At 47.5% G+C, this 21,325-nt stretch overlaps 2 protein-coding genes across 4 annotated transcripts in view; one reads left to right on the forward strand and one right to left on the reverse strand.

Annotated features, from left to right (window-relative positions):
• SLC25A26 (solute carrier family 25 member 26) overlaps positions 1 to 7,733 on the forward strand; it is an 84,697-nt gene extending 76,964 nt beyond the window's left edge. For all 3 annotated transcript variants that reach the window (XM_036391331.2, XM_036391332.2, XM_036391334.2), the window contains 2 exons: positions 677 to 750; positions 5,091 to 7,733. In XM_036391331.2, coding sequence (XP_036247224.1) covers positions 677 to 750; positions 5,091 to 5,187 — 171 coding nt within the window. In that variant the 3' untranslated portion in view covers positions 5,188 to 7,733. The remainder of the gene's footprint in view (positions 1 to 676; positions 751 to 5,090) is intronic.
• The window catches only part of LRIG1 (leucine rich repeats and immunoglobulin like domains 1), a 94,013-nt gene continuing 80,216 nt past the window's right edge, over positions 7,529 to 21,325 (reverse strand). Inside the window, exons 13-19 of the mRNA XM_036391207.2 lie at positions 19,488 to 19,808; positions 17,443 to 17,724; positions 15,327 to 15,746; positions 13,958 to 14,080; positions 13,222 to 13,368; positions 11,869 to 12,141; positions 7,529 to 11,649 (exon numbers count right to left, since the gene is read on the reverse strand). Coding sequence (XP_036247100.2) covers positions 11,417 to 11,649; positions 11,869 to 12,141; positions 13,222 to 13,368; positions 13,958 to 14,080; positions 15,327 to 15,746; positions 17,443 to 17,724; positions 19,488 to 19,808 — 1,799 coding nt within the window. The 3' untranslated portion in view covers positions 7,529 to 11,416. The remainder of the gene's footprint in view (positions 11,650 to 11,868; positions 12,142 to 13,221; positions 13,369 to 13,957; positions 14,081 to 15,326; positions 15,747 to 17,442; positions 17,725 to 19,487; positions 19,809 to 21,325) is intronic.

Here is a 21,325-nt window from a genome sequence, read left to right on the forward strand (position 1 = left end):
CTCTCAATTTGGGGTGTTTCTTGTTGCCAAAGTGCTCCTCCCCAGCTGAGTCCCATCTGCTGTGTTATCTGTCATTGCTGGGCTGTGTCTGCTAAAGCTTTTTGTCTTTGGATAATGTTGGTGATAAACCTGTACAAACTGGGTTTCTTTTACCTCTGCCTCTCTCCTGAGCAACCAGGGAAAGAAATGAGTGTGCTTTGAGACCCTTTTGTTTCTGTCAGTCATTTCACATTAACTAGGTATCACATGGAATCTAAGGGTCTCTAGTCCTGCTGTTTGTCAAGACAATTTTCACATGCAATACACTACTCAGAGTTTTTTTGTTCCTTTAAATCTGAAGGAGCAGCAAAGTCACTTGGTGCTTTGAGAGTGTTTTTATTAAGGTCCTACTGCAGTGTCAGCTGCTGGATGTAGAGCTGAGTGTAGTGCAGAAGGGACTGGCTGCCCAGTTCTGAACTGACCAGCTCTGGGACCTTGATTGTTTTGTTCTTCTGTGCCTCTGCTTCACTTTCCACCCTTTTTTTCATTCCTGGAGATGAGGAGCTTTTGCCTGTGCCTGGGGTAAGGAGGTTATGGGGATGTCTGTAATTCCTGTCCTGTAGCACTAACCAGGGGCAGGAGCTCAGTAAATAAATAACCTCTGCCAACATTTCCAATCTCTCTCTCTGTGGTGCAGGCTGGTTCCAGCAATGCCAGGGGGAATGTTCTGGCTGCCCTTGGTGGCATCTGGAGGACACAAGGCCTGTCAGGGTAAGGACGTGCTGCACCTCAGGGGTTGTGTTGTCTGTGTGGTTTAGGGGGTGTGAGAGGATGGGGTGGGATCTGTTTCTGTTTAAATACTGGCAATGCAGAAAAGCCTTTTGATTGCTGCACACCTGGGCAGGGAGCAGCAGTGGGGTAGCCAAGAACAAATCCCTCAGGGAGGTTGAGTGTCCTCACCTTAGCCCTGGCTGGGGGCAGTGTCCAGGGAAGAGTACAGAAAAGGGGCTTTGTTGGGAGTGTATCCAACCTCTGAGCCCAGCTCCAGGTGCCAGAGGTGAGGGTGGCTTTGTGTTAATAACCCATGCTGGACTCCTCCCTATGAACATTTGTGATTTGTGTCCATTTAAATTCAGACACATCTCATTGCAGTCTCAGCAGTTCCATTTGAGGGGTGTCAATCCCCTCTCCTGAGGTGCCAGGGAAGGTCACCATAAGGACAAGCCCATTATGGACAGGTTTTCCTCCTCCTGGCAATTTCTTGCAGATTTGAAAGCACCAGCAAGGTCCCCTCTGTTCAATTCCCCATTTCTGTTGTGAAGCACAATGTGAGCAGGCAAGGCCAGTGTGGTGCCAGCAGTGGGACAAGCTGAAGCAGAGGGAGGAGCTGTGAGCTTTGCATCTCCCCTTAGGTCTGGCCTTTAGCTCATGCCCCCAGATTCTGGCAGCGTGGAACCCACTGCAAAAGTGCAAATTTCCTGAGCCAGGCTTGAGTACAAAGAGAGGTCTGAGCAGCCTCAGAGCAGCTCTGCAGGGCTTTCCTGCTGTAACCAGAGTGTAGAAATGTTCTGGGCTTTCCTCTGACCAGCTGTGGAAGTCTGTGGTGATGTCCATCCCATCTCTCAAGTGCCTCACTTTGTCCAGTCCTGAGACAGAGAATTGCTCTCCTGCCCTTGGAGCAGTGTGGGAGCACAGAGTCTTCTGCTGGTGTTTCTGGAACATTCTGAGATGTCAAAATTATTACTGATTTTTACTGACTCTGCTCCACTTACACCACCTTGTCCCCTTTGAGTGTGTGTCTTATACCAGTAGTTGGCCTCTGAAAGTGAATTTATCTCCTAACTTCTCCAGTCCGTGAGGTTCAGCCTGTGCTGCCTTCAGTAGGGCTTGTGTCTCACCTGCCTTTGGCCTGGAAGAGAAACAGAGGGATTTTTGGAAGGTTTGGGCTTTTCCCTGTGGTTTTCCCTAGATTTTTAGCCCTTTCACTTTTTCAGGTCACTGTCCTAACCTTTGTTGGCCAGAGCACTGTGCACAACACAGCTTTGCAGGGGACAGCTTTCTCTGAACATCTGATCTCTGCCTGCCCAGCTAATAAAAGTTCAACCCTCTTTCTACACATGTGGGAAATAATTCAAAACAAATTGCAGGAAGTTCCTGAGCACTGATTCCAGGAAGGCATCCAGCTGTGCCCCCCAGCAGCACTCAGGGATGGGCTGTCTCAGGTTTGCCTCTGGGAGGGGACAAGGTGACGTGGCAGGGGATGAGTTTTGGGTCCTGCAGGGCTTGGTGGGCCCTTAGGGCATGTTTGGAAAGGGACTGGGAGAAGTGAGGCCATGTCTGCTGCTAGTGGAAGCTCTAAAGGGTGTGAAGAAACATGGATTATACTAAGGAAATTCCCCCCACCCCCCAGCCACCAGCAGAAAGTAAAAATGTGTGTTTGTGTTCTTTCCAGGGTGCTTCAGCAGCGCCCTTTCCTAAACAACCCAGAATTAAACTCTGCCCAAAGATAGCACCAGTGGACTAGGACCAAAGGGAGCACAATTCAGTTGAAATCAAAACAATGAGAGATCTGGAGAAAAAGTAACGTGCAAAGGAGGCCAAGCTGCATCAGCTGCGAGGAAAAGGAAGAAAGTCTTGGGAAAAATAAACGCAGAGGCTGCCATGCCTGCTGCCAATTATAAATCTATTAATCAAAACCAATAAAAATGTCGGGCTTTTTTGGCCAGTTCCAACATGACATGATTTATGGCTCCTCTAATAAATCTCGTACTTGAAGAGGAGGAATTCTGAGGGCAGAAAGACGCATTGCTTATTGCCACCTTATTAAAACCAGAGCACAGGGCTCGGCTTCCTGGTCTGCACCTAGTAAATGCCTCTGCTCCACGCCAAGAAATTCCACATCCCTTTCTGTCAAGGGAGAGCCAGGACTGGCAAGGGTTAGGATAGGGATGGGGTGAGTGGATCTGTGAACCTCTTTGCTCTTGCCAGAGGAGCGGAGGAATCATTCACAGAAAAGGGGGTTTGCATCTTGGCTGATGGCTTTTCTCACAAGGAGATAGAGGTGTTTGAAAGCCATGGATGAAGCTTCACAGTTTATTGGTGAGAAACACAAGGGTTATTGAATGGTGATGCTGCTGAGGTGGCCTGTGTAGAGTAGTGGTGCTGCACCAGGTGTCCTGTTCCTCCCATGAGCTTCCCAGCCAGAGCAGAATTGGCACACGTGAGGTACTGATTTAATTTTGAAATAACAATCCCTCGACATCGTTTGGTTTTATTTGTTGAAGTGTGGGTTATGAATCTGGATTTCAGTGGAAAAATACCAGAAGGGCACATGCCTCAGCAGTAACAGCACATGCACAGAGAAAGCCTCTGTGGCTGAGCAGCCCCTCGAGGAGAGGAGAGCAGGGAGAATTCTCTTTGGGGAGTAGAGAGGGGTCCCATCTCTGGGGGAATTTCACCTGGCAGCCAAGCAGGGGGGAGAAAGCCTCCAGCACTGGGCTGCAAGTTACACACAGTGCTTTTTTCAGCACTGGCCCCTCTGTGCTGTGTCCAGGCCTTGCACTGCCTTGCCCTGTTTCCCAGGGAAGTGGTAGAATTAAAACATGTGTGACTGTGGTGCTTGGGGACATGGGTTAGTGGTGGGCTTGGTAGTGCTGGGTTTTTTTGGGCTTGTCCTTTCCCAGCCTAAATGATTCAATGATCCAAAGGGTAACTGCAGGGTCCTGTTAGGAGCTGGGGAGTGGCAGAGTGCAGACACAGACCAAATCCAGCTAGAACAGCAGACCTCTGCCCACCAGAGCAGTTTCTGATGGGGCCAGCAGAAATAAACCCAATTTGTCTCATCTGCTGATGGAGGCAGGCGTGGTCCAGCAGGGAGCAGTTTGGATCAGACCTGCCACAGAGCTCTTGGGATTTGGGACCTCCCTGCAGCTGTTGAGCTCTGCCCTCACGCAGAGAGGGAGCCCATGGGGGAGGCATGGCCTGGCAGGTGGGAACAGGAAACTGGGAGAAGCAGGGCCAGGATTCTTGGAAGTGATGGTTGGTAATGGGGGTTGCCAGGGATGCAGCTTCTGGGTAACTCAGTTATGGGCCCCTGTTTGTGTAATAGCTGTGTCTCGAGTGGGCTGTTCTGGAAACAAATGTCTGCCCCTGCTCCCGTAATGAGGCTCCCTAATACGGCAGGAGAGGGATGCTGTGTGCTGCTCCCTAGGATTTGCCCTATCAGTGCCCTGTCCATACATGCCTTGTACAAATTACTCTGTTTTAAAGCTGTCATTATGGTAATAGGCCCAATTGCTGTCTAGTAAAGCCATAAAATGTTTCCATCTGCCTGTGTGCTCCAGGCTCCTTAGCAGAGCTCATTACTGCCAGAGGTTTCCCTGTGCAGCGGGAGCAGGGAGCTCCTGAGCAGCCAGGTCTCACCAGGAATTACAGCTTGTTCCACTGTGGACACCCCCTCAGCAGTGCTTGGGACAGCCAGGGACAGGATCCCAGTGGAGCTCAGCCATCAGTGGATGGATCTGGAAGGGGGGTGGGATGCCAAATGGAAGCCTGTAATCCTCTGGGAGGAGGCACTGGCCTGTCCTGAAGTTGTTAAACCAACTGTGAGCTTGGATGTGTCAAGCAATTGGCTTTGCACGAGTTTCCTGTTCATTTTGAAGAACTGTGCAGATCAGGCACCTAAAAGGGTGGCAGCTGAAGGTGCCACAATGGAACATTTCTGCTCCCTCACTGTTGTGTGTTCCTGGGAACGAGGCACTGCAGAGAGCAGGGCTGGCTGTGCAAGGGGCAGCCCTGAGAGGCTGTGGGGGCATTGGGGACAGGATGTTCCCATCTGTGTGCAGCTCTTTGTGGCCATGGGATTGAGTTCCCCATCCCAGTGGTCCACAATGGCCTCTGCCTTGTCCTTCTGCACCTGAGGAGTGTAGAGAGGGGTTACAAACCACAAGCTTTGGGAGTGCTGTGTTAGGGAAGTCCAGACAGATCCCTGCAGTGAGTAGTGGGGTGGGATTTAAGAAACCAGCAAGGGAGAGTTTTCCTTGGCTTTGCTTCCCGAAGCGCCTGCATCCGCTCCCCGCTCATCTCTCAAAGCTCCTTCCCTTTGCCTTCAGCTTGTTCGCAGGTGTTGTCCCACGGATGGCAGCCATCAGCCTGGGAGGCTTCATCTTCCTGGGGACATACGAGAAGAGTCGGCAGCTGCTGCTCTGAGCCAGCCCATCCCATCCTGCCGGAGGAGGAGCCGGCTGGAGCGGAGCCTTCCTCCCGCAGCCCTCCCAGCAGCTGTCCCGCAGGCTGAGAGCCACTCTCCCTGCTTGAGAGAAGTAAATCCTCCAATAATCCAGTTTCCCAAACATGAAATTTTCCTGCATGGAAAGTGGGTGAGGTAATTTGGAAGAGTTGTGCCAAAAAAGTAATGTTTGGGGGGTAAACAGCTAATTACGGTGGCTGCAAAAGGCATTATTAGAACTCCTGCAGGGAAAGTGTTTTGGAAAGCTCTGGCTTGGGGGCTGAGTGGGGAGGCTGAAATAAAGCAAGTTTTCATCATTCAGTGGCACCTGCCTCGTAACAGGGAGGGGAAGGGGCTGATAGAGTTACAGCCTGCTGCCCTCAACAGCACCAAAGGATCCTGGCCTGGGAGAGCTCTTTGTCAAAGACAATCATCCATTTGTTTCTGATTCGAGCTGTATTTGTGGAAGTTTATATTCCTGTTTATACCTACAGGTGCTCAGCAAGCATTCCTGTGTGGGAGCCAGTGCAGCTTTATTAATCACACTCATATTTCTCCAGTAAAAGCACAGGCTTGTATTATTTTACAGCTGTGCTTGTGCAAAGACACAGAGCTCTGCCTTCTTTTGGTCTTCATCCCTCAGCTGCTGAAGCTGCAGGAGGATGGAAGTGCTGGGATGGAAACCTGGGAGGGAAGCTGGGAGAGCAAAGCAGGGAGAACATCAGAGTTCTGCTGATGTAGAGGGAGAACAAACGCCAGACCAGGTCAGTGTGCTGACACCAGTGACACCAGTGACACCAGAGCCCTGCCCAGAGTGCCTACAGCACAGCCTGGATGTCTTATTATATATAAATATATATAATAAAACATATTAGCAGTATTATATATATATATATATATATATATATATATATATATACTGCTATCCATGACAGAGTAGTAAGACTTTTTAGAGGCCAAAACTTAGAAAATAATTGGCAGACAAGTAAAGCATACAGAACAAAGGACATAATTCTTAAAAAATAATCTTCAATTAAAATGGGGAATTCAGCCAAGTCCTGTATTGGCTGGTTGGTAACACTGCTCATTAGCATGGCTTGGTGTAGCTGTGCTTCCTGCCATTTTGAGGCTGTCTCTTTTATGACATTCTATAAATACATGTATCACATTCAATTTTGGGGGCTGGGGGAGAGGGAGATTTATTACTCTGTCCCAAAAATCTACATCACATTTTCTATTGAAGCTCTTTAAACATGGTGAGGGGGTTAACACTGCAGTTGATGCATTTAATTACTTGAGCTGTAAATAATCATCTTTATATCATTGGGTCCAAATGGTGCATTTTTTTTTGTTGTTTTTATTTAATATTGCAGAATCAGTTTTTGTCATCACCTTTTTTTTTAATTAAAATAAAAAACCCCAACCAAAACCCATCCAAAAAATTATTCCCCTTCCTGTGTGCCAGTGGAGCAGCTCTGCACCAAAGGCCAAAGGTACCTGGGAATGGCAGCAGGCAACTGACAGCCCCAGCAGGTGGCCAGGGCTGTTCTGCATGCACCAGTTTGCCTAATATGGATAAAAAGGACATTTTTAGTTTTGGAATTGCAGGGAGAACAAATAGACCAAAAAAAATGCATGGGTTCCCCTATGACTGTTTGCCTTAAGTTTTAGCAATGTTTTATTTCAAGTTTACCAAAATTTAATGTAGCCCATTACTAGGATAAAGTGGGATAACAAATTTTACACCAGACACCAGCCTCTTAAAACCTCTCTCAGTTTTAAAAAATTTTAACTCCTAGATGTGTTAAGGAACTTTGAATATTCTCAGACAACCTGCTTTATACCCAAAGTGATAATTTCAAGGGGGAATTAATTTCAATTTTTAAAAAATCTACAGAAGCTGAATTAATTTTAGTTAAAGCAGGAATTCAGGCTTATCTCCAAAGCTACCTCTGGAATTTCCACCCAGGGTGGGGTTGGATTTTGGGAACACCAGAGGTGTTCACAACTGCAGCTGGGTCTGGTGCTGTCCTGGCCCTGTTTTTACTTGCACACACACACACACACACACACACACACCTACCCCTCATCTGTTCTGTTCTCACTGCCAAAATAGGGGGGACTTGCCAGATAGTAAAGCAAGCTGATATATTGGAAATGTATTTCCTACAAGTTCTGTATTGTATTTTTCCATCCAGCCCCAAATTCCACCCCATCCACATGCCAGGCTGTCAGAGCCCCACGATCTCATGGCCCAATTTCAAGAGCAGGTACTTTGGCAGTTAAGCTCCATTTTCATGACAGAAAGACAGGAAAGAGATATAGCAATGGATTAGAATTTTATTTAATTTCCAACTGAAACTCCCAAAAGCTCACTCTCAACAGATCAGCTGTAATATTATAAATGAACCTTTATTAAAGACACTTCAATGCCGTTTGTTAGACACTTCAATATCTTACATGTTTTTCAATGTACAACATTGTACCAAATTCTCTAATAAATAAATAAATTTGTACACAAAAGTAATACTTCCTCTTTCACATTGCCTCTTAGAAGCAGCAAATTCACATATTTAGTGGAAGTCATAACATTAGGCAGTTAACTTTATTCAGAACCATTATTTTCAATGTTAACATGGCAAACATGCTTTTGTATCTGCACTGGTGATGACATTTCTGCCAGCAAAACGAGCCCATTGAATCATTCCCATCTCCCCCATGTCCCTGGTTCCATGAGTTAGTTCTGGAGCACTTTTCCTTTCAGCAAAGGGAACACTGTGCTCGTTTTATAATTTTCTAACCTCCATTTCCTTTGCTCTGAATAAACTTGGCACTCACCATAATTCGCCACCTGTCTCAAAGTGCAAACGTGTCAATAGTCAGGGACTGGGACAGACAGGTACTGGCTGAATTATGCCTGGCTTCATCCAGGGGCAGCTGCTGCTCCCCCCGACCCCCAGGTCCTTCCCTTACAGGAGCTGAGGCTGGGCAGGACCAGCTTGTGATAAACCAAGGGGCAGCTTGCAGCCCCTCCCTGAAAGCCCACAGGTGCAGCAGCCCTGGGACAAGTCCCTCAGTGATGGAGCTAAAGTGACCATGAAGTGTTTCTGCCCTTGTCTCTGCTGCTTGTTCTGAACCACAGTCCTGGCAAAGGTGGATTCCCAGACTCGGCCTCACTGGAACTGGCATTTGGGTTGCTCCTAAGGAAAAAAGTAACAACACCCCCTCCCACCCATGATAAACCTGCCCCAAAGTAGTCATCACCAGAGTTAGCAACCTCACGTTAGCAGAACTCAAATCACTAAGAACTGGGAGTCCTCCATCCACAGGTACCAACAAACACCAACAGAAAGCAACCTTCCTATAAATAAAAAGCGTCATTGTGAAGTCAGAAGTGACAAAGATCTGTTTGACTGAGGTGGGCATTTCTTTATATACCCCCCCATTAATGGATGAACTTAAAAAGACCACATAAAAACATTTGGGACATTTCCATTTAGAAGTCTGTTCAACCATGAATCCACAGTTTTCCTTATAAAACAAGTGTATTTCTAACTAGCCCAGAATTGCTACACAAGGCAGCATAACTCACTTGAAGGGGATGTTTTCATATAGAGTCTGGCTGTTCAACTACAAAGTGTAATATTGTGTTGCAGAAAAAAAAAAAAAGGTATTGGATGAATTAGTGATACAGCTGTCCCCTCAGGAGTACAGTTCAGTTTTGTTGTCAAAACAGCTCTATGGTTTCAAACCCCCACAGAACAGATGTGGGTTTTGGGTGTGAAAATGCATTACACTGGCACAGGTTATTTATTCTAAGCAGGGCAAGGCTGGATTGCTGCACACACCTCAGACAGGTAGAGCTGGGTCCCTTTGGGAGGGGAAGGGCCTGTGGTGAGGCTGTGGTGCTCAGAGCTGTGCACACATGGCAGGTAAAACCTCTGTGATGACGTGTTTGAGAGGTGCACTGTTGTGAGACCACCCCTGGTTTACTGCACAAGTTATTTATTTTGGTAACAACTTCTTCCCAGTCAAAACAGCCTTTTCCTCTGGTTGTTTTGGGGCTCTACACTGCTGAAGAGCTATTTAGTGCCTCCTGTGTGGTCCACTCTAAAGTCTCACACAGTCACAGTTCAAATACTAATTTTTATGAAGTTTTGAAAAATAATGGAATTCAAGTTCTTCCACCAACAGGAAAATATCAGGTTGCTATGTAATTGCTCACTGCTTTTTTTCTTTATAAATTTCATTTGACACAAGTGAAGATCTCTGTTATTAAATGTGTTAAGTACAATAAATTTCCAAGGGGAAGGAAATTTGTGCTAAGTAATCCAATTGAATCACAGAAAGTCTTGGGTTGGAAGGGACAGAATCACAGGATTAACTAGGCTGGAAGAGACCTTTGAGATGATCAAGTCCAACCTATGACCTAACACCACCTTATCATCTAAACCATGGCTAAATGCCAGATCCAGGCTTTTTTTAAACACATCCAGGCACGGTGACTCCACCATCTCCCTGGGCAGCCCATTCCAATGTCCAGTCACTTTCTGTGAGGAATTTTTTCCTAATGCCCAGCCTAAACTTCCCCTGGCACAGCTTAAGGCTGTATCCTCTAATTCTGTCAGTGGCTGCCTGGGAAAAGAGCCCGACCCCCACCTGGCTCCAGCCACCTTTCAGGGAGCTGTAGAGAGTGATGAGGTCACCCCTGAGTCTCCTTTTCTCCGGGCTGAGCACCCCCAGCTCCCTCAGGGCTTCCTCACAGGGTTTGTGTTCCCAGCCCCTCTCCAGCCTCGTTGTCCCCTCTGGATGTGCTCAGTGTCCCAAGGTCCTTCCCAAACTGAGGGGCCAGGACTGGACACAGCACCCCAGGTGTGCCCTCAGCAGTGCCCAGGGCAGGGGCAGAATGAGCTCCCTGCTCCTGCTGGCCACACCATTCCTGGCACAGACCAGCAGCCATTGGCCTCCTTGGCCACCAGGGCACTCTGCTGGCTCATGTCCAGGCAGGTGCCACCGAGTGCCCCCAGGTCTCTTTCTGAACTCTGGGCACTGTCCAGCCACTCTGTGCCAGCCTGTAACACTGCAGGGGTTGTTGTGGCCAAAGTGTAGGACCTAGCACATGGACTTGTTCAATTTTATGTTGTTGGATTTAGCCCATCTATCCAGCCTGTCCTGACCTTAAAGATGACCTTGTTCCAACGCCCTGCCGTGGGCAGGGAGACCTTTCCTTAGTCCAGGTTGCTCAGAGGTGCATCCAGCCTGAACACCTACAGGGATGGGACATCTGCAGCTTCTCTGGCAACCTGTACCCGTGCCTCACCACCCTCATTTCAATTTCTTCTGTATCTAACCTAAATTTCCCCTTTTTCAGTTTGAACTCATTACTCCTTACATTGAGGGCACCAGAAGTGTGTGCAGAACCCCAGGTGGAGCCTCACCTGAGTGGAGCAGAGGAGAATCTGCTGCCCACAATGCTCTGGATGCAGGCCAGGACATGGTTGGATTTCTGGGCTGTGAGCACCCATGGCTAGGGCACGCCCAGCCTCTGACCCACCAACACCCCCAAATCCCTCTCCACAGGGCTGTTCCTGGTCACTTTTCCACCCAACCAGTACCTGGGATTGCCCCAACCCCAGTGTACATGGTGTAAAGGAACTTCCACTGAAAAGAGGACAATCCCTTTGGAACAGTCTGGCTTTTAAAAGTTCTGTTTATGCATTTAAGGCACCAGAATTATTTCTCTCACAAAGTTTAACAGCAACCTGATACTGAAAACAATATTGCCAAAATTGTAAAATTTCACTCAGTTTTCCATGCACTAAAGATTAAAATAGCCTCTGTAAAAGATATATATTTTTTATATATATATATTTATATATGAAAACTCTTATGTACAATTGTATCAAATACTTTTTCTCTTTACACAATAATCCCTTGCATTTATGTGCTTCATATGCAAGTTGACTTTTGAACACTTCATACTTCTCAGGGAAGTTTTAAACTATGTACAATCAGATGACGCTCGAACAGGAGTTTGTTCCCCATACAAGCTTGTTTCTCATACCTCAGTTGGTTGCCTTTGCCAGGCCATCAGTTCAAGATTCGAGGTAGAAGTAAGTAGCCTATATACTCTGTGCAAAAAAAGAAAAAAAAATCTTAAAAAAGTAATAGTGTGTTTGTTAATTTGCACGTGGCAGTCAGTCTGTGCTCTCAGTCCAGAGACCTGTTGGGCAGCTTGGGCTCGTGAGTGGAGTCGTGGGGCTGGGCTGTGCTGCTGCTGGGCAGGAGAGCCTGCTCCACGTCTGCTTCCCCCTGCAGATCCAGTAGTGCTGGGGATATTTCAGGAAGCACGTTCAGTTGCTTTAGTGACCCTCCTGCAGGCGAAGCTCTCACCAAATTAAGGTTGTTAAGCTCTGAAGGCTTTGCTGCTGCTTGTGAAGAGCCTGCAAAACCCCAAAGGAGCAGCACGGTTAGGTGACGCTCAGCCCGCCAAGCACTCCCACCCTCCATAGCCATGGAGGTCCTTCCCAACCCTAACAATTCTATCCTCTGCCCAAACCAACCCCACCACTGCCATCCCCAGGCTGAGGGGAGCACGTGGGGCTGTGCCACAGCCCTGCTGGTGGCCCTGGGGATCAGAGGCGACCCGAGGAAGGACGTACTGTGCGCGCCCTCCGGCCGTATCCTGTCGTGGTTGCTGGGGTAGAGGGTCCCGTCTGTCTCCACCCTCTTGCCACTGGCAATGCCATTGCAGGGCTGGGCATGAAGAAGGCTGGTGCCTGCACCCCTCTTCCTCTGGTGCTCCCTGCTGCTCAGTGCATTGGGGTGGGTGTTCTCCACAGTCTTTAGGCCCTGGCAGTCCTTGGGGTAGGGGTGGACGCTCTCGCTGTCCGTGCTGCCGCTGCACTCCGTGCACACCACGGGCAGCCCGTAGCCTTGGGGGAAGAAGGGAAAATCAACAGGGTGAGAGGAGCAGCTGGAAGGGGTCAGCACTGGAGCACACAGATCATGGAAGGAAAGGGCAGTTCTGTGCAGTTCACTGGGGGAATCTCTCACTAAATAACTTCGTGGTCTAACACAGGGCTACTACAGATCCACCATCACTCAAGGTAGTTCCAATTAACAGGTTTAGTTAGTTAGGGATTCATTTTCACTCTAAAGTACTTGTAACTTTTTTTTTAAATAAACTATGCATTTATTTCCTTTCCCAAACTTTCTAATCAGGGTAGAAGTGCAAAGTGGAACTTTACTGTAGCTGCTTTAAAATACCAAGTTACCTTTCTTATTTTTGTGCTGCTGCTTTACAGGGAGCAGCATCAGCTTGCACTGTTATCTCAAAATATGTTATTACTGGTAGTGGTATGAACAGATGAGCAGGATTCAAAGCAGCAAGGAGTTTCTAAAAGTTGAAAGTTAATTTCCTTAGTGCACTCAACAACTTTCCATTATTAAACTTCACATTAGTTTCTCCTAGAGAGAAAATTTGTTTCATTGGCTGATTTTCTGTGCCTTTTACAATGCAGTGTGAGAACAGAAAGCACATCCTAAAAATAGAAAAGTATGAGTGGAATACCATAGAAATTGGCAAAGAGCAGAGGCAGGTGTAGTGCCCAAAACAACCTTTAAATTCTGAAAACAAATTAAAAAGCTGAGCTTTGAAGTCAACAGCCCTTTTAAAAGAGCATGAAAAAATTTAACACTTTCAGTTCAGAAAGTGCTCTCATAATTTAAGAATATTTCAAATCAAAATTCCCATCAACCAGCTGTGCAGAATGGCAACTGGGAGCTTTACTCTGCCTCTTTCTGATGGTTCCTCAAATTCCAACTATCCAACCTTCAGAGAGAATCAAAGCAAGCAGGAGAAAGTAAATTTTTTGTGCTTGCACCTGAGAATCATTCTGAGCTTTTTTTTTTTCTCTGAACGTAACAATTTTTTGTGTTAATGCTGTCTGACTTGGAGGGTTTTGTGATCTGTACAAACATGAAATGCCTTCCCAGATTAATGGGTTTTGTACCTGTCTTATCTGGAACAAGCATTCCATCAGCCATGTCCTCAGTTTTCCAAGTGTCTTTGTTATAGCTGACACACAGCTTGGGCTGTCTACAACCTACAGCAGGAGCTTCAACATCTGGACACCTTCCAGCATCAGCCTGACACATCCCTGTAACAAACAAACCATCTGGGTAAAGATCACAGCCATCTGCTCAGTTAAATGACTTGTTGGTCTTACTTACACTGGAAAAGGGAGAAAAAATAGAAATGGAGATAAAAGATAATTTTCAGCAAACATTTAACAGAGTAAGTGCTGCACAATCTCACGAGGATCTTTGTTCAGAACTCTTAACTTCTCCTTCCTAATGTGCTGTGTTTAAATAGTGTAAAACCCCAACATTTAATTTCAAAGCCTGAAGGCAGGGACAGGCAATGTTAATGCATTTTCTGGTATGACTGTGGGTAACTCTGCTGCCAAAAACAGAATCCAAACTTAGCAAAAAACCAGTCCAGTCCTTAGGGCCTGACTGAGCAGTTTCTGAGGCAGTCAGCTTGTAGGAACACTTACTCCAGGGAGAGGAGAGCTCTGTGAAGTCAAACACAGATCCCTGCTCCGCATAAATGCAGGAGTAACATTATAAAGATCTCTCAGATAACTCAGAACAAACACAAACACACAGAAGCACCCTGGGCTGAGATTTCTACCTCCCATATCAGGTTCAGAGCCAGCATCACAGAACAATGAAGCCACTGCTCACCATTGCTGTCGATGTGCCCGTTGGGCTGCTGGGTGTCCACTCCAATGGCCACGTCCTGGCGCTCCGACAGAGTCCCCTGGGAGGACAAGTAGCTTGGCACGTCAGGAGGCACTATAGTCTCATCTAGAGCAATGGCAGAAGGGAAAAGTCAGCTCCCAGCAGGATTTTTCAGAGGAAATTCACATTTTCAAGGGGGATTTGGGACCAGATCTAGAAGGGGTTGTTTTCTGTAGATGCACTGGAAACTGAACTGCCTAAATATTCCTTTCCCTCAGAAGCCCCATTCCTGATTTTTCAAAGCTTAAAGCTGTGGGAGAGAGTGCTGATAAAGGCACTTGGAGTGTTTGCATGTGGCATGGTCAGTACATAGTAGGTGCAGTAGAACTATTTATTCAGAATAAGTAAATCCTTCTCTTTCCTCTGAAATTCAGTCCTTCCTTTGACTCAAGTCTTCTGCCTCCTGAAGTCAGGAGTAAAAGTATTTTGCAGAAAAGGGTGTTTGATTCTCTTAAGCAGGAAATAAGTCTTAAGCCTCTGGCCTTCTCCATTTTCTATCAGGCAATTTCAGTTTCCCTTGCCACACAAAACCAAGTGAAACTCAATTATATTGGGCACAAAGCTGTGGATTTTGAGGACTAAAAGAAGAAGTTAGAAAAGAATCCCACTAATACATCTGCTAATACACACTAATACACTGCTAATAGGCTGTCCAAGACTTCCTACCTAGCCCATGTATTTAAAAATCCTTTTGTACTCTATCTAAAGCTAAGGAAGGCTGGAAATTCCAAGCAGGCTGGGAAGGTCTTAGGCTGGTTCTTCCATACTTCTGTTTTGTTCAGAGGCTGTGTAAGGAGGGCAGGAGATTTTATTCTCACTGCAACATCTATTTCAGCACCAAATTATCCCCTCTGAGCATCAGGAGAAAGCAATATATGCTAATTCTTCCTCTAAAAAGTAACAGAGACCCACCTCCCCATAGCCAACATGGAAAAAAGGGATTCCAGCTTAAAAGTCTTAGTTTTTCAAGTTTTGACTTTGAAGACTTTGAAAATACAGATTTCCAAAATCCAGGACAGGTTCCCAGCATCATGGACATCATCCAGACTGTCTCAAAAGTTATCATTTATGGTCATGGAAAACCAAAGTAGCAAAGCAATGGCCAGAACTACAGCCAAGTGGAAAAGACCTTCCTGAAGAGCAAGCCAAGGGGAGAAATGCAGCTCTGAACGTGCTTCAGCAGCCAGTGAGAGCTGGTTCCAGCCCTGGGAGCCAAGAGAAGCTGCAGTTCCAGGGGACTGTGGAGCTCCCTGCCGAGCCGGCTCAGCCTCGATGGGAAAGGTTAGAGGGGACCTCAGGACACTGCAGCTACCTGTGTTGGTGACACTGTACTCTTCACTCTTCTTCCTGGTCTGGTAGATGATGCAGACCCAGACGAGGGAGGTGAGCACGATGCTGCAGACCACGGCGATGGTGATGATGCCCACGGTGGTGCGGTCCTTGCGGCAGCCCAGCGCCTGCAGGATGCTGACGTGGCTGTGCGCGCGCTCCGTGCCCAGCGTGTTGGACATCTCACACGTGTACTTGCCCGCGTCCTCCAGCACCACGTTCCTGACGATCAGCAGCTGGTTGCCCGAGGTGAAGTGGTGCCTGTCTGTCACCACCAGGGGCTGGTCACCCTTCAGCCAGGTGATGCGGGGCGGGGGGCTCCCCGTGGCTTTGCACTGGAGAGCCACGGTCTCGCCGACGGACACCACGTGATCTTCCAGGGGATGGAGCAAGGATGGTGTCTCTGCGGGAGAACGAGCACAGAAATTGAGTTTTAGGGATGGTGTGTAGGAGAGATGGGGGTAGGACAGTTGGGATGGACGGAGACGAGAGATCTCTGAAGCCAGGGCTTGGAACTTGGGGTTTATTGTAAAGGGCCTGGGTGCAGGGCCCTGCTGGGATTTGGGGTTTATTGCAAAGGGCCTCGGTGCAGGGCCCTGCTGGGAGCTGCCAACCACAGCTCAGAGCAGGCCCAAGAGAAGAGAGGGGTAGAGAGGATGAGAGGGTGAGAGAGTAAAAGGGTAAGAACGTAAGGGAGTAAAAAAGGTAAGAGAGTGAGGTTCCCATTACAATACAATAAATCTTCTTCTGTGTTGAATATTCTTATTCTCACTAACCAATCTACTAAATATACAAATCCTATAGCATTTACATACAGCCTATAAGAATAATTACATTACCATACTGTGTTACATTTTAAACCCTATAAGCTACTCTTTGGACCCCTTCTGCTAAGTTAGCAGGGTCTGCTCTGACCCTTGGACCTGTCTGCAGGCAGAGGGTATTAATTCATCAAAAGGGGATTACCTTCAGCCAGCCACACCACTGTTTTCCAGTTGTTCAGTAACTAAGGTATCTCAAAGCTTGCTTTCATTTCAATCTCGCTTATAGTTTCTATATTCTCAAAATCTTTTGCCAGACAATCATATTTATGAGGCTTTCCTGTTTCATCTTCCCCAACAATGGTGTAACAACTGTCCCTAAAATCCCTGTCAGATTTAACAGCACTGAAAGTTCCTCGTGTTCCTGCAGACACAGCAAGGCACGAGCAGGCACGTGCTCAGGAATATAGCAGACACAACACACCACAACAGATCTAACAACCACAGCCAAGGTTTCACTTCCCACAACCAACTGGTGTTAAGTTTTCCCAACAAGAAACTTCTGAGGACATATGCCAACAGCTGAAAAGTGAAGTATTTCACAGAGCAAGAGAGATGAAGTGCAATTTCCTTTTGAAGTCATTTTCCCAGACAGGAAATAGGCTGGTTGGAGAGGCTTCCTCAGCACAAGAGGAGATGCAACTTACAGCTCCTTCTCTTACTTAACAGGTATTTTTCATTAGTGAACTACAGTGTAAAAGAATGAAACAAGACTAAGCAGACCATTTGACTCTGTCTCTCTTTTATCTGCAACTGGTAAAGGGCTTAATGGCCATCCCTCCCTGTTCCCACTTGCACTTGGCCTTCTGGGGCACTGGTGATGCCTTTTTGGGACTACCTAAAAACAGAGGCCAGACAAAATTAAGGGAATAAAAGCAGTTATATTTATTGAAGGGCCTCTTCAGGTTCATTTAGGGCAGATGAAAGCACCCCCAGGGACTCCACCCAAAAACGGATGATGAGTCATGGGTTTTTACACTTTTATAAGATTAGTCCATTTGCATATTGGGGGTTAATCTTCCAATTACAGCTTCAGGTAATGAAGTCATTTACCCTAAGTTTGCTCTCCCCCAACTGACTTTTGATTCCATCTCTCAGGGCAGGGAGACAGTGATGTGTCCTTGATTCCTGGGCCTAGAGAGGAACTGCTTTGTCTGACCAAAATGGACGAACAGCACCTAACACTCTATATGCACTTTAGAGCCATACACTACAGAACTGCAGGATTACAACCACATGACACAATTACAAACACACAAAAGCCAAAAGGCGTCTCACCCAGCACGGTGAGGGTGGCGTTGGCCAGCACGGAGCCCGCCGAGTTCTGAGCCGTGCAGCTGTAGACGCCCATGTCCTCCACCTTGACGTCGGTGATGAAGAAGACGTCGTCGTCGGGCATGACGTGCATGCGGCGCTCGCGGGCCGCGGGGAAGTCGGTGCCGCCGTCCTTCTGCCAGGCGATCTGCGGCGCGGGGTGGCCCTCGGCCGCGCACTCCAGCCGCGCCGTCGTGCCCGTCCGGCTCGTGATGTCGTGGGGGGTTTTGATAAACGATGGCAGCACTGATGGAAGAAAAGCAAGGAAAGGGTGTGAGTGATTTTCTGGGGAAATATCGTTGTCTGGGCGGTTCTGTTTTCCTTCCCACAGAGGGATTAAGGTGGCCCTCGGCCGCGCGCTCCCGCCGCGCCGTCGTGCCCGTCCGGCTCGCGATGTCGTGGGGAGTTTTGATAAATGATGGCAGCACTGATAGAGGGAAAGTAAGAAAAGAGTGTGAGTGGTTCTGTGGGGAAATAATGTCTTCTGGGCAGTTCTGCTTTCCTTCACACAGAGGGATTAAGGTGGCCCTCGGCCATGCACTGTGACCCTGTTCGCAGGGGTCCGAGGATGAGGGAAGAGATGAGGATCTGACTCCATGTTTCAGAAGGCTTGATTTATTATTTTATGATATATATTATGTTAAAACTATACTAAAAGAATAGAAGAAAAGATTTAATCACAAGGTAAGCTAAGAACAGAAAAAGAAGAAGAAGGATAACAAAAGCTTGCGTCTCGGACAGAGAGTCTGAGCCAGCTGACTGTGATTGGCCATTAATTAGAAACAACTAACATGGGCCATCAAAGATCTACCTGTTGCATTCTACAACAGCAGATAATCATTGTTTACATTTTGTTCCTGAGGCTTCTCAGCTTCTCAGGAGAAAAAATTCTAAAGAAAGGATTTTTCAGAAAATATCACAGCTACAGCGCACTCCAGCCGTGCCATCGTGCCCGTCCAGCTTTTGATGTGGGGGGTTTTGAGAAACGATGGCAGCACTGAGAAAGGGAAAGCAAGAAAAGGTGTGAGTGATTCTGTGGGGAAACATCGTCGTCTGGGTGGTTCTGCTTTCCTTCCCACAGAGGGATCAAGGTGACAGTCACCCACAGGCAGGAGGATGGCTCTGAGCTGCTGGGGACTGACCCCGTGTTTCTACAGAACACACCTGTCTGCAGAATCCATGACACCCCCAACTCAGATCATTACAGCTCATTTTCTTCTGTGAAGAAAATTAAAATGAATCAAAGCTAATTTTCTTCTGTGAAAACAATCTGTTATCTCTCCCACAGAGACCTTCCAACTGCTACATCCCCCTTCTTTGCACCCCTTTGTATTTTCATTTTCATTGGGCAAAGAATCTACCTGAGCAGCCAAAGAGCAGCAGCTCAAGCTGCTAAGAACATGCATGCTGAAGTGCTTGGCTGGATGGCAGCCAACACAAAAGGGTGTGTGCTCCTCACAGGGCATTTCCCAGCATCCACTGAGATACAAACAGCTGCTGTGCAGAGGTTAAGAGCTTGCCATCAGGAACAGACCCTCAGGAGCAAGGAATTGTGTGGCATTCCCATTCTCTGGAAAAATCCCTTCACCCAGGATTTTTCTCCTGGGAAAGCCTCAGAGAAAAGGGAAACAATTATTATCTCATTTGCTTCTCCTGTGTTTTGCTAATGTGGAATGTGTTTGGAGATTGTTTACTCATGGGTGATTGTTTCACTGGATTCGGGTGTGAATTGTTTTGAGTCAATGGCCAATCAGTGCCAAGACTGGAGAGAGTCACGAGTTTTCATTATTATCTTTTTAGCATTGTTTAAGTATCCTTTCTGCATTCTTTAGTATAGTTTAGTATAGCATTCTTTGATATATTATAGCATCATAAAATAATAAGAACATGGAGTCAGGTTCATCCTTCCTCCCTTCATCGGGGCACCCCGCAAACACAACAGAATTGTACCACGATTCAGCAGGAGCTCAGGCTAAGGAGAAGAAGAGGAGGAGGCAGCTGCCACTCACCATTCACAGTGAGCCTGGCCTTGTTGGAGTAGGTGGAGCCGAAGTGGTTGGTGATGACGCACTGGTAGCGGCCCTCGTGCGCGAAGGTGACGTGCCGCAGGTGCAGGATGGTGGTGCACTCCATCACCTCCCCGTCCTTGGCGCGCACGTGCGCGAAGTTCTCGATCTCGGCGTTGTGCAGCATCTCGTTGTCCTTCTTCCAGGCAAACACCATGGGGGAGCTGCTGCTGCTGGCAGCCAGGCAGGTGAAGCGGATGTCCTTGCCCAGGACAGCCACCGTGGTCTCGGGCTGGATGATGATCTGAGGCTTGGGGAAATCGTCTGGGAGGAAAGAGCAGCAATGAAGAGTCAGTGCTGGGCTCTGAGGGGAGGCTGGAGCAAGCCAAGAGGTGAAATGAGAAATAAGCAGTGCTCTGTAGAGCAGGTGTGCCACACACAGCTCCACTGAGTTGTTGGTTTACATGGGACTGTTGTTCCTCTGGTTCCTTCAGTGGGCTGAGGTGGTCACTGAGTGACCTCAGACACCTAAAGACACCCAGCTCCTTCACCAAGTGAATCTGAGAAAGATACTATGGTCTGAAGAAGATATTCAGACCATATTCAGGTTGTCCTTCTCTGTACAATCCATGCATGAAGAGCACAACTGAACTTTAGACCTCACCGCCAGACCTGTATTGGCATGAAGTAGGAGGGGAGAGGACATTTAAAGGGCTGCAAGTGTCACCTCCAGGGAAAATCGCTCACAAGAGGTTTTAGTGAGGTGAGGATTGGTCTCTTCTCCCAGGCAATGGCCTCAAGTTGTGCCAGGAGAGGTTTAGATTAGCTAATAGGAAACCTTTCTTCCCCAAAAAGGCTGTCAGGCACCAGAACAGGCTGCTCAGGGACCAGGGAGGTGCTGGAGTCACCATCTCTGGAGGTATTTAAATCATGTGTCAATGTGGCACTCAGGGCCCTGGTTTAGTGGTGTGTTTGGCTGCAGTAAGTTAATGGTAAGTAAGTTAAAGTTAAAAGATCTTAGAGGTCTTTTCCAGCCTAAAGGACTCCATGACTCTCAAAGCAGAAGCAGCTGTATTTGCCTGTCACCCGACCAGGGTGGAAAGCTCTGCACACTCTCTCTCTGCCCTGAAGACTGTTGGTTTTAGCAAGGATCCAAGCAGATTCATTTATTAGGTTTCTACAAATGGTGTAATTTAATATTTGACTAAGGTTTAATTAAACAGCCAGGCCTCTGGAACCAGGACTACTAGTGCCTGGAGGACTTGGCAGGCACTGGGAAGCAAAGCTGCTTTTGCTTTGTGATGTTGCTGTGGGGATGGAGCTTTCAGGATCTCTTCTTCCAGATGAGCACAGCAAGGCTCCCTCCCAGCCTGCTCAGACAGGGGCCACCTAGGCAGAGAGTGTCACTGGGGGATCAGGAGGGACACTGGAACAAAGCTTCTGCTCCCTGTTCAGTGCAAGTCATGCATTCAGCTCAGTTAAATACTGTTTGCAAAAGCTCATTTTTCCTTCCAACAGCCATGTGCAGCTCCACCCAGGATCCTCACTGGTTGGCTCCACTGCACAGGCTTTGGCTCCCAAACCAAGCCTTTCTTTTCCCCAAAACCTGGATGCCTGAGCAGCACTGATTTGGCCTCTTCTGATGATTTAAATTTCTTTTTCTTTATGAGAAAAGTAGTAGATGTTTATGTGTGCTGGTATTAAGTAAAGCTGCTTTGAAACCATAGCTCAGGTGCAGAGTGAGCTGCAGTATTTGGGTGGGCCTTACTGGTCCCAAAGAAGCAGCTGTGATGGAGGGATTCTCCTCTGGGGTTTGTTTTTAACTCTTTGCTGTCTCCAAG

Source organism: Molothrus ater, chromosome 11, assembly GCF_012460135.2.
Source record: "Molothrus ater isolate BHLD 08-10-18 breed brown headed cowbird chromosome 11, BPBGC_Mater_1.1, whole genome shotgun sequence".
NCBI lineage: Eukaryota > Metazoa > Chordata > Aves > Passeriformes > Icteridae > Molothrus > Molothrus ater.